At 36.5% G+C, this 13,450-nt stretch overlaps 1 protein-coding gene across 10 annotated transcripts in view; it reads right to left on the bottom strand.

The window, feature by feature from the left end:
* Positions 1-729: 729 nt before the first annotated feature.
* Positions 730-13,450, bottom strand: part of ANKS1B (ankyrin repeat and sterile alpha motif domain containing 1B) — a 448,976-nt gene continuing 436,255 nt past the window's right edge. For 6 of the 10 annotated variants that reach the window (XM_042467953.1, XM_042467950.1, XM_042467952.1 and 3 more), the window contains 4 exons: positions 10,788-10,874; positions 7,753-7,890; positions 4,449-4,616; positions 730-2,626 (listed from right to left, as the gene is read on the bottom strand). In XM_042467953.1, coding sequence (XP_042323887.1) covers positions 2,516-2,626; positions 4,449-4,616; positions 7,753-7,890; positions 10,788-10,874 — 504 coding nt within the window. In that variant the 3' untranslated portion in view covers positions 730-2,515. The remainder of the gene's footprint in view (positions 2,627-4,448; positions 4,617-7,752; positions 7,891-10,787; positions 10,875-13,450) is intronic. The other 4 variants (XM_042467951.1, XM_042467957.1, XM_042467958.1 and 1 more) reach the window with 2 other exon arrangements.

Below are 13,450 nucleotides of genomic sequence, written 5' to 3'. Positions count from 1 at the left end.
CTTCATAATTTGTGTTATAGTGGTTGTTGTCTGAGTTATGTTACAGTGAAGATGCAACATACAACTATGTATCTTTCTAGTTCTAGCATTGGCCTAACTGTTTTAAATTGTTGTCTTTGTCCAACACCAGTCCTATAATTTAGTGGAGGGGACATGTGGTTTTCATTAGCAGACACTTTCATGAACAGCAGCCTACGCCTGACTTCTTAGTATGCAACATTACTAAAACACAGATTATTACAGTGTGCCAAGCGTGGACTTGTTTGAACTTCCATGGATGGCAAGCCCCAGCTTTCTGAATGGACGTGCACATGCACATAGCAGTGCAAGCAGAAATGAGCGCCCATTAAGAATGGGAATTAAGGTCCCATGTTTTTTACTATCCACGGGAGGATCCAGGATAGATCCCCCACAGATAACAAGGGCACACTGTATATTAAAAGTACATAAGGGGGGAAAAGTACTGCAGTATTACTGAAAGATGCTTCTTCTGGAGACGGTGAGTTGCCAAGAGCCTGCATAATAAAAAGTTTGTTGCCTGATGCATTTGATGAAGTGGGCTGCAATCCATGAAAGCTTATACCAAATAAAGATTGTCTTTAAGATGGTATAGGAGTCTTCCTTGCTTGAGGGGCATTATATGTGAGATATGAACGTATTATATTTTCCATGCTCAAAGTATATTGGTTCTCTTTTCGGAACAGCCTAGTGTTCAATAGAAGCCAATAGTGACTGTACAACTCCAATTTATTTTATGTGCTTTCATAGGATATAAATAATGACAAAAATTACAAAATTTATAACTGGAAGCCCAAGCATATTTACACAGAAGTATTTGTTGCAGTGAGGCTACTATTTACTTTTCTCCTATACAATATTCCTTTTGGTACTATATTTTTCAGTGTTTACTTTCAGCCTACTACATACATATCAACAATGAATAGGCAAAATATATACAAGGAGCTCATCATTTCAAGTAAACTGAATACTGTATTAAAAGGAGTTCTTTTTTGTTTGTTTGTCATTCAGAGCTATGATTAGGTTCAACTAAACCATATACAATTTTAAATCAAGTTCCATTATCAATTTTGTTAAAAATCCAGGTTGAGTGTAACTGAAATTGTCAGTTAAATATCAAAGAATAATAAAAAAACATTAAGTCAACCACACTATTCATTAATATCTCTATAATGAAGTTCAAAATGACTCACACTTTGACTGGATAGAATATACATTAAAATGTATTTTTTTCGCTTATGATTGATATTTTTACTTCATAATTCATTCAGTTCCACTGAAATATACATAATGTTATTATACAAATACTCCACAAAGACATTACAAAATTAAAATACTTCAAAGAAAATTGTAAGTAAACTTTATTAAGTCAAGTGTCAAGCCAATGCTTGACAGGTTTTGTGGGAAGAATTTATTACTTTGGAATTTTTTGTTTATTTAGGAAAAATTCATTTTTTGAGTTGAACTTTTTCATTTAAACCAGCTTTCTAAGACAGAAAATTTGATAAAATTCCTAGTTTTGATTAAATCCATCTCTCTGATTCTTAAAAACTCAAACTCATGGCTATACTGTAGTAACTTGAAAACCTGCCTGTAGTGCAATCACTGGCGGTGTCTGTTTTCCTCCTCCTCCTCCTCCTAAGTGAACCATCCAGTGTATTGATGACCCCACTGTTAACTGCTCTGGCAATACAGGAGCAGCAATTTATTTTTTAAAATAAAGCCTAACTCTTTTCATAATTAATGACTTCCTTTATCATAAATATTCATACTTATAATTTTCCTCTATCCCACAAAAATATTTAATGCAAGGTGCATTTTCATGCATTATTATTCCTTTTTTTAAGCCATTCATAAAACTTTGATTCTTTGTAACACTGCTATACAGAACCTCATTTCTCTGAACGATTAAATGGCATGAAGATTACATAAAACTAGCAAATAACAAATCAGGGAAGTTAATGTTTTGCACTTACTAATTGTTTAAAAGATATTAAACAGTACAGTTAATTAATTTTTATAGGACCCCCATGATTCCATAAATATTTTTCAAATATCGTATTAAATAATTTAAATCTATTTCAACTTAAAAACTGTCATGTTCGAAATTAAAAAAACCCAACCACAACTGAATGTTGTTTAACTAAGCAGCATTAGAGACTGTTGTAAAAGTAGAACATTAAAATACGAAATCAAAGAAAGCACTGTGGCAAAGTCCTAAGAGAAGTGCTTGCGTGAAAACAATCTCCCGCTCCTCTTGTGGGCTGTAATTGAAATGTCTCCATCCCATGTCATTCTTCTGTCAATGCTGCAGGAAGAACAATCATCAGAAATGACCAGCAGCCTTTCCCCCCGCTTTTATGTTTTTGCTAGTTTCAAGGCCACTCATTTAGTGCAGTCTTCCCCTCTACTAGACTGAAGAGTTGCCGTCAAGGAAAGGCTGTGCTATGACTGCTTTGAGTGCAAGGCACAACAAGAACTAGAGGACAGTTCACTATCAGAAAATTGTGGTTTCATACTTGGTATTAATTCCTCTTTTGGCTTCTTGTCCTGGTTCTACAATCCATGGTAAGTTGGCAAGAGTCTTTTGTTCAGTGGGGTCTATCTGCTTTGAAACAAATAAAAAGAAACACAACAATGCTTTATCTACTCCAGTACTGAACATATTAGAAAGTCCTCAAAAGTGGGTCACAGTGGCACATCATTATCTACACAGCATGTACCATGTATTGCTTTCCTGGGGCTATAGCCTATATTCTGTTTTATTATGATAATCCAAGGGGACATTGATTCATTATTTTCACTGCCTTCTGGAACTGAGCTGGTAAAATAAGATGTGGCTATATTAAATCTGAAGTTATGAGGGTGTAACAGAAAACATCCATTTGACATTTGCATTCCTAGTAACATAAGGATTTTATACTTATGGACTTGAAGGTCAGGTAGCAAGGATTGCTTTCTCACATCACTTTCTCTACTGAATCAAATGCGTACATGCACAGCTTTATCAAGCAATCAATCATCATACACATTGTGTTTAACAAGGATAGGGTAAATCTAGCCAATAAAACCTATCTGTGATTTTAAAAAAAACAGGCTAAGTGTGTATATTCCTAGCAGCCTGGAGGAGGAACTGCATCCACAAAACCCATTTGCACATTCATTTCCTTTCTTGTCTATTAATAAATATGCAGAAAGCTGACTGGTTTGTTCAAATCCTCACTTAAGTGAGAAACTGTCAAGTCACATTTGATTTCAAAAGAGAAAACTTCTAAAATCATAATTATGATTTTTTTGTGAAAAGATTAGTGTTCAGCATGACTATGTCCTGTTCAGCATCTCGGCCACCAGGTCATGGTGTCCCATAGGAATCTATCTTGACCCAGCTGTTATTTAACATTAATATGGGGATGGTGGGAGATATTTTCAGGAGAAATGGAGTTCAGGATATCTGTGGGATCAGCTCCTCCCATATTATCCCATCTACATACTGTAATTGGATGAGAGGCTTGTCTGTGTGCTCCATTTAGGAGGCTAGCATTGTTGACAGCAGAAGAAATGGCGTTTCCCTCAGCACTTTCTCCAAAAACCACAGGAATCTATCTGTCAGGGATTAGGAAAGACTTTTTGTTTTTATTCCAGTGGACTTTGGCTTTCTGACTAATATATTTTTATTGCACCTTAATGTATGCTTAAAGTATTTCAAGGTAAAGTTAAAAGTGTTTTATATTGCCCTTGTGATGCACAAACATGTGAAAGCTGGGACAGAACCTTGCTGTAATTCATGTTGGGAGCTGCCTTGAAATGAATTAAATAAATTACTATACAAATTAAGTAAATAAATTAATACATATGCAAAAAGGAAGAACATCATAAACAACAGTTTTCATTTGAAGACTAGAACAATCTACAGTGGAAAAACTGAAGCTTAATTTGTACTGCATTCGCAAGGTGAAATTTATGTTTAGTTATAGTTAATTTGCCAAAGACTCTAGCATGGCTAGGATTGCCTACTTGAATGTCTTAAATATGGGGTTGCTCACATTCAAAATTTGGCCAGTATATTGAATTTCTAAACATTTTTCACCCTCCTGCCCCTGTTTTTTCTGTTTTGGTTGGAATAAATGGAATACAAGTCAGGTCTATTGATAAACTGTGCTAGCAAGTCTGCTTTTTCTAGGGTCATGCAGTGGTGGCAAAGTAAAGTAGACAAAAGTTGACAGCTTGGAACGCACTACTTGTCCAACGTTTAACTTCCTTCACAGCTACTGCTCTCACAACATTTTTTCCTGCTGCCACTGCTGTGTAAAGTGGTATAGTTATAGTAGCACAGTGTAGCAACAGGACTCCAGACTCAACCATAAATCTGCCTCAAGATACCAGCAGCATCACACTTCTTTTGTAAATGCAATTACACATGTTTTACTCACCACAGATTTTCGAATGCTAACACGTGGTTTGGGAATGGGTTTGGTAGGCTTATTATCAAAGCTTTCTGGAAGGGTTGAAGAATGTCCTCCTTTTCGTGCCTGAAGTGCAAGTTGATAGGCTACCTCAAATGCCTGTCCCAATGTGAGAATTATTTCATAGGCTAAATTCTGGAACAGTAACAAAGGTCAGTCTTAATCGTAGTCCAGCTAACTATGAATCAAAATTGCATTTATTATAATGTAGACTCTCTCATACACATACGTATGCACACATGGACACACAAAATGTTTCTAAAGTGTAAACACAATTCACTGGGCATGAACTCTGCAATCTACAAGACAATGGTCCTAGGACAGCCAAAATGCCCAAATTCTACAAAAGATATGTAACTTTATTATAGACCTGTACAGTTGGCATTTTTTATTTAATATAAAAATCTGTAATCAGCTTTATATAGACTAAATTTCCGTGTGTGTGTGTGTCAGGTTTTGGGGAAATACTTTAACTCATGGATGAGTCAATTAATATAAACAGGGGAAGTCATATATCAAGACTTCTGGCATTCTCAGTTAATTGCCTATTGTCAGTGGCGTTACTGCCTTTGGTATTGCCCAATGTGGATGCCTGGAAAGGGCATTGGGGAAGGGGGGAGTGAACTGTCCTACCATGCTTCCGCTGCCTCACCAGCCTGCCCCCCCCCCCCCAGCAGCCTGTTCATTGCCTGGCCAGACCATTGCTGGGGAAGCTGGTGCCATGGCCTCCAAAGGTCCTGTTCAGAATGGTGTGACTGCTGCACCAGAGTAAACAGAATGCACCACCTCCCCAGAAGAGGCCACTGTTGGAGGTGGTGGTGCTGGAGCCTCTGGAGGGTAAGTTCAGAGTCTGGCATGACTGCTGGGTGAATGAGAAAGGGAGGCAATGCTCTTTCTTGCTCACCCAGCAGGTGCACCAGTCTCACCAGGTATACACCTGCTTTTTGGGTGTCAACGGTGCAATCCACACCCCCTGCACCCATTTAGTGACACCTCTGGCTATTGTGAAGTGCAACTAAATTATCTTCCTTGTTTCACAAGGATAATTTCAGAAAGAGTAGTTAGTATGGTCTCTGTCTTCAATGCTTTACCAATATAGGCTGAGTTACAATTGTTAATGTGTTGAATTTCAGTGTTGTATTTTTTTTTTGTTTGTTTGTCTGAAAACCAAGCTAACTCTTAAGGTAAAGGGATACAAAAAAGGTTTGGTTTATAGCTACTGAGCTTACAAGAATAACGAATATACTGCAACTTGCCTATCTTCTTATTATTCCTCCCATCACATAAGAAAACATAAGGCATGTCTGACATCACCATTTGCAATATCTCATATTGTAGCTACATTTTATTTTGCTCTCATAATTTCAAGATGAAAAAAATAGCTGCGGCTTTCCTCATTCCAAGTTCAGATGTTCCATAACGGAGGCCATATGGAAATATCCTTGACATTTTCTCTATTCTGTCCAATTTGCATGTGAAAAACACATTTGGGGGTGTGAAGTGGAATTTGCAGCATACTTTTTGTGCAATTTAACTATCTGTGTATCTTTAGTCATATATCCTGGTCATAACTGGACAGGAAAATTTTAATGTAATAATTTATTATGCACACATTGCTTTTTCTCATATTATAACAGTGAAAAGCATGAGGTAATCATGACAAAAATAGGATTTTTAATGCTTCAAGGCACAACTGCATTCTCAAAATAAGTATGCTAGATGATTCAAATTCCTACTGTTTTATTCTAAAATAAATGGCCATGAGGTACCCTGAAGACTTTATTAGCAACAGTAACCTCTATGCAAAACTCATCTCTCAAAACCCTGACTACATTTTTGTTAAAAGTAATTTACTTGATTTAAATCCAGTTATTAGCTCCAACTAAAATATATTCATGAAATAAATTGAAACTTATTATGTCAACACTTATGTTACACTGATTTAGTAGGCCTACACTAGATGGGACAAATAAGTTCATTTAAGCTTAAGAACATGTTAGGAAAGGCTATTCAAGTTTGTTTTGCCTCTTAAGGTATGAAAAGGAAAAAAATATGTCACTGCTATATCAGGAATATCCATAGTGCAACACGGAGCATGATAATTCATAATCATATTTCTGTCTATTTTGCAGCATGACTGAGGACAAGAATACAACACACAGTTATTCTGGAGTTCACTACCAGAAGATGGGATGGCTGTGAACTTGGAAATGCTTTAAGAGGAATTAAACAAATTCATTGTGGATAAGACAATCAGTAGTCACTAGTCATGTTGGCTGTATGTATTATTTCCCATATCCAAAGCAGTATATTCTGAGAGTGCTCATTTCCCATTTGTGGACTTTCCATAGATTGGCCACTGTGGCAATGCAGAATGTGACAGCCTTTTGGTCTGATGTAGCTAGATACTTTTTGTTTTATATTATGCATGGAAAATTCACAACTACATACTACACCTTTCAGTTGCTTTTCAATTAAAATTAGGAGCACTGTATTTAATCTGAAACAGGTGACATGTGAATATTTGAGACTTACTATGTGAACAGGAACTAATGTTCAGATACACTGACCCCTATACTGTATTGTACACGTTGTCTTATCTGGGAATTCCAAAATCTGAAATACTTCAAAATCCAAAATTGTCCCCATAGGTGCTTGAGTGATACCTTTGCTATCTAATGATTCAGTGTACACAAACTTTGGCCGGGTACAGAGATGCCACCCCTTTCTGCCCTGGATCGGTGCCGCAGCAAACACATGCCATGGCACCAATCCAGCCTCCACAGAGCACAAAAAGGAGAGGTTTTTCCAGCTCCTTTTTGTGCCTGTGAAGAGGCACCACAGCCACTGCCGGGCGGTTTGATCACGCCCCTTTGGCACAGCGGTGTTTGGGTACTGCGTCAAAAGGACGTCATCGTGTGCACCGTCTATGATACATAAATTAAGTGTTTAGAACTGGGACCCATCTCCAAGCTATCTCATTATGTGTATGCAAATATTCCAAAATCCAGAAAAATCAAACTCACTTCTGCTCCCAAGCATTTCGGACAAGGGAGACTCAATTTGTATTACCACCAAACCTGGAGAATCTTTATCACAGCTGAAATCACACCAAAAAGGTAATGTCTTAACCCTTTGATTATCCTTCCAATTCTAATCTTGCCACATAGCACATAAATTTAAATTGATCATACCTATTATGAAGATTTATAATAGAGATTTTGAAACTGCAAAAAACTAAGTGATCAAGTAGAAAAATATTTATACGAACCACATCAAAGGCTGTGAACACATGGCAGTAGTGATGATTTGTTTTCAAGTCTTTTGTGATGTAAGCAAAGGTAGAGAGGTCTTCAGGGTCTTGTGCAGCACAGGAAATGTTACGAATCTCATGTTCAGCAATAATATTCTAATATTATTAGGAAAATAAAGGTAAATTTAATTACAGCAGAAATGGAACAGAGGCAACCACTCAGTTATTTAGCCGTCATAGCTCAACAATATGAAGACGGGAGTTAGGGGAAACATGTCACGGCAATTAAGTCATCAGACTGCTTCATCAATACAAACCTTAATTTCCATCTAATCAATAATATGCTAGCAAAATGTTTAGAGTTCCTGAGTTATGATTCAGCTATGACTAGAATGTGGTGCATTCTGCAATCCAGTCCCGATTCATTAATTCATAAGCGAGTCGCATGCCCTCTGAAGTATGTTGACTTCAGATTGCATCCATAAACAACTATCTTCTTTTTGTTTCACTATGACACACTAATAGGTATTTGCCTATATTGGTTCATTGAGATATTATTCAAATTGTCAACTGAATTTGTCTGCACTGCTTGATGAAATATCTCTGGACCTCGATAGTTGGGCTTCAATCAGATTAAGTATTTTGGGGTAAGGCTAATATAATCAACACAAATGTTTTACCATGGATATTTGTTCTTCAAAGTACAGTATTTCACTATGTATCCCTCAAGTTTATATTCAGAAAGCCAACATTCCTTTTTGGGGATTGATGCAAGGATCCTTACCACCCTGCTTTTTAACTTTAAAAGATGAAACTGCTATTTTTCATGCTTGATTTTAGCTGTCTTCTCACTCATACAATGGCAAACAGCCTACTAGATTGATAGTGGGATCTGTACTTTAGATTAACTGATTGGTTCACAGAGATAATTTTTGCTCTTTTTAATATTACAAGCTACTTATCAGTTACCTGCGTGTGCACCATAGCAATATTTACAACTATAACATCTTTTGGTTTTATTCATACTTGGCCTTAGGTATTCATGGTATGTTGGAAATATGAATCATATCCTCAGAAATATTGAAACCAACAAGTCTAGTTTATAAAGCACTAAATTTGATGTTAATGTAGAGCTGAGTGGAACAAAGAGTTCAATTGCCTTGTACAAATTAAATTGATGGAAAACTACTCTAGCTTCAGTATTTAAAACCAGTTTAGACAAAGATCAGATTTGGTCCATCAAAAATTGGTATTTTGGATGTTTTGGACAACGGCACACCTTTTACAAAATAATCTGTCTACTTCAACTATGTAAATGTTGGCAATTTAATGTAGATAATGCTTTGTTGTAGCATATGATTGGGGCATGCTCAGTGCTTTTTCCTTTTTGTTGAATGAGTTATAATGTATTAAATTTGTACAGGAAAGAAATCTTCAGCATTTTTAGATAGACATGTTCTGTTAAATTACATTCCTATGATATAGAATTTAACTGATAGTCAAGGTTGAACTGATAGTCAAGGTTGGATCCCACATGCTTTTACTGTTTCAAAAATACTTACATTCCAAGGTTGTGAAGATAAATAACAACATATACATCTTGGCATAATAAATTAGTATGTAATCCCTATATAGGCAAAAAGACAAAGCCTGTCCTCTGGCTCATAAGACATATTCTATGTGCACTGGTGCTACAAGACTGAGGCATATGTTTTCAGTTATTATTATTATTGTGTGTGTAATTAAAGATTATTTTCTGAATCAAGACTGTTGTCAATCTATGTGCAGCCCTTCATGTCCCATCATTAATTTGTCCCCTAAAGAAAAGTTGATTTTGAGACCTCATTGAAATACTAACTTAGGCGCGTTACAGATGGGCGCAAGAGCCGCCATCATCACGACGTAATTACATGCGAGGGGTGGCGCTTCCGGACGCGCCTTGCCCCTTGCGCGTAATTGATACGTCAAAATGGCGGCGCCCTATACAGATGGGCGCCGCCATCTTGACGTAGCGGACACTCTGCGTCCGCACATCCCAACCCGGAAGAGACGTCGCGAGTGCATGCTTTGGCACTTCCGACGTCTCTTCCGGGTTGCCGGAAGGAGCGCGATTTCCGCGCTCCTTTTTTGCAGCACGGAGGAGTCGCGTGGTTTGGCCTTTTGGGCGGTCTGTAACGGGCCCCCACCAGCTTTTAAAATAATATGTACTCAAAACTGTCATGATTAAAATCTACAAAGTGGCAAAAAAGAAAGAAAAAAATCAAAACTAAATGTGATCATAATGTTCCTCTATTAAATCCTCTTATCTTAAATTGTTGGAGTATTTTTGAAACTATTATTTCTGCATAAAGCATTCCCTACGGAGAACCATAATCAAATTAATGATTATGCCTTAATGAGCACAATTTGTAAAAATCTTTAAACTCAGTGATGTTTAATACCCATTTAATTTTATGCTACTTTGTGCAAAACCCATATAATGCCTTCATTTTATTTTCTTTCTTATTAGTTTCAGTACTGTTGGACTAAATAATATAGATTGTTATCACATTTGCAGCGATACTAAGAAGCAGGGATTGTTTCCTACAAAAAAAGTGGAAATACTGTATTGCCATAGGTTGAAGATTGGATTAATGCTGCCCTTAAAGAAAAAATCAGAATGAAATCCCACCGCCCCTTCTATGGATGTTAACCCAGTGTTTGAAGGGTTGTTGATACTGGCATGGAAAGATCCAGACCATGCAAACCTTTGTTGTGTGAGGTTTATCATATGGAAAAGAGTAGCCTTTCAAGTAGATCCCACAAGTGCCAGAAATGTTAAAACTTAGTGAGAAATTTATACACTCTGTCAGTTCCAGTTGTTCTGCCATTATTTCATACTGGAGATAGAATATTCTAGGGATAAGGTAAAGGCTCCATTTGGGGAAAGTATTGTCTTGGGAGGTGAGGAGGAGATAAAAAGAATCTAAACAAACTATGAATAAGAGGAAAGGATAACAATGAGTATAGATCAGCTATTTATAATAAAAAATAATAGATCACATGATACCTACCTTATTTGTTGCATCAATAAATTTTACTCCCTTATAAGAAACTGATAAAACAATAGTAGGGACTTTCTTCATTTGTTCCGTAGACTTCTGAAATGTAAAAAGAAAAAAAAAGTGGTGTACTGAATGTCTAATTTTCTTGGCTTTCACAATAGAATAGCAAAATTATTTTGTAACTAATGTAATAGATTTAAACTTGGACAACTGATCCTAACCTGATACCTGCAATGCATACTTGGGTATGCTTGGCTTCATGGGTCTGCAGTTTTATCAACTTGTAGTAACAGGTGGACTTTCATATCCATGGGGGATCTGTGTGGACCCCCCCCCCCGCAAATATGAAAAGATATGGGACCTGAAGTCCTTTGTCCCTAATGGCGATGCGACATGCATACCACTACTGGGGATAACGAGCCTTGCTGTCTGCAGATACAAGCCCACAGATGGCAAGTCTGCAAATGGTAAGGCCCCACTGTACTTATCTGCTTTGATGTTTTTTTAAATGTCCTTTGGTTAAAAAAATAAAACACTAACAGTATGCTGCCAGGATAAATAAAACACCTTTTAAATAAAATACAACAAAACCCACAACAGAGTGATACCTTTATTGGAACAACTAAAGTGTACAAAATATATCACACAAGTATTCAAAGTTTCACTGGCTTCTTAATCAGGCACTCCCCTACTTGGTCATGTGGGGACTGGGGACAAAGGGAAAAAAATATGGCAATAACATTTCATATCCATTAGCAGCAGCAAAGTAGCCTCTATCTTTTTAGAATACAACATTTTGTTGTATTTTGCTGCATGGGCAATATGGCTACTTCTGAATATGTTTCCTGTACTTCTTTAAGTAGTTTGATTTGTTCTTGCAGCAGAAAGAGGGAGAGGAATAGCCAGACAGTGTGACTGGAAACAAGTTTTTTTTTAATTTTCAGTTCTTTTATTTATTATTGAAATAATACAAATACATATGTAATATTTAACATAAAATATCTCTTATTCCAAACAATCTTGCACCCTGATATTTATACAGAAAGCTTATTTCCCCATAGTTTTGCAACCTCTTTCCATTTTGCTTTATATTGCTGAACTGTTCTATCATTTTTGGACATGGAGATCATGTCCAAGATTGCTAACTCATTCAATTTCAAAAACCATTCTTCTAAGGATGGGATAGAGTTGGCTTTCCAGTATTTGGCAAATAATATTCGAGCAGCAGTTATTGCATATAGTAAAACACTCAACTCATCCTGAACTAGATTGTCCCAAATCCCATCAGTAATATTTAACAAAAATAACTCAGGGGTAAATGGAATATTTTTCCCCATTGCATTTGTTAAAGATCTATGTATCATTATCCAAAAAATTTTAGCCGACTGGAAACAAGTCATAGGAAAACTATGAGGCTAATAGTAGCAAAATATAAACACAATGCCCATTAGTTTGTTTCTTTCCTAGCCAAATCTTACCAATATTTATTACATTAAGCACAAAATTTCACTAATACATAGCTTGAAAAAATGTATTTTATCTACATTTACTTCAAAGGTGTACTTCTCGCTATAATCCTAAAATATACTTCTCTAGTCAACAAGCACCTTGTACAGTACATGGAACAAGGGAGCTTTTTATTGAAGGGAGATACAAAAAGTGTGCCTGGCCAAATGTATACCCTATTACAGACTAGTAGTGGGAAGGAGAAAGCCCACTCCATTCATGAATACATATTTTAAATGACAGAAAATATGCCATATATTTTGTGGACATTTGCATTAAGTTCCACAAATGATTTTTATTCTGTGTTGAACAAGCACACTAAAAACAAAAGTTAATATATCAACAGGGCAATATAATTTAGTAACATAATGTTAGCTTCCCATTTACAGCCAATATAGTAACATTATTTTGTTACTTTTAATTTTTTTGCTTTACATGAAATAATGATGGCTCTGATGAATCTTGAGTGCCAAGAGTTTTGCTGTTTATTTGAGCATCAAAAAAAAAGGACATTCAGACTTTGTAATGAGAAATACTGAGTTATATTTTACATATTTAATGGAGACCTCTTTAAAACACCTTTTGTTAAGTGTCAGTTTTAATGGTTCAGAATCCACTTCAGTGATTAAAAAAACAGTACCACATATCAACTTCTTGTTTGCTTTTCATTGAATGCTAAAACAATAAAATCAACTATGGCCAGTATTTTCTTTCAACCGTATGCATTTTACTTATTTCTGCAACGTATGTGTGCATGTGAATTACAGACAAACGCAATTGCAATAACAACCTCGGTTTGTTTGTGTACTCTTCTATGTGCATTTTAGTGGTGAAACAACGGAAGTTGTTTCCAGGCAATCCACCCTCATACAATTAGAGTCACTTAAGGGGATGAGTGGTGCTTGTTCACTGAAACTGCTTCATGCTCCATGCTCCAGCAGAGAGCCTGCTCTACACTGAAAAGTTTTGTGCAATTCAGAAGCCTGGCCAAGCTTCATACTTTCCCATGGCACTGTCTTCTCCAGGACCAGGCTACTTTCCTCCTCATACAGTTCTAGCCATGTGAAGGCTGGATGCCTGAAGAAATATATATAATGCTTCAGCTCCTAAGAGAACTTAAGGAGCTTCATGAAATGTTTCCTGCTACCTCTTTCCCCTTGAAAGTA

This window comes from Sceloporus undulatus, chromosome 5 (genome assembly GCF_019175285.1).
Source record: "Sceloporus undulatus isolate JIND9_A2432 ecotype Alabama chromosome 5, SceUnd_v1.1, whole genome shotgun sequence".
Classification (NCBI taxonomy): Eukaryota; Metazoa; Chordata; class Lepidosauria; order Squamata; family Phrynosomatidae; genus Sceloporus; species Sceloporus undulatus.
Note: the sequence above shows the minus strand (reverse complement) of the source record. Positions and strands in the feature narration are given on the sequence as shown.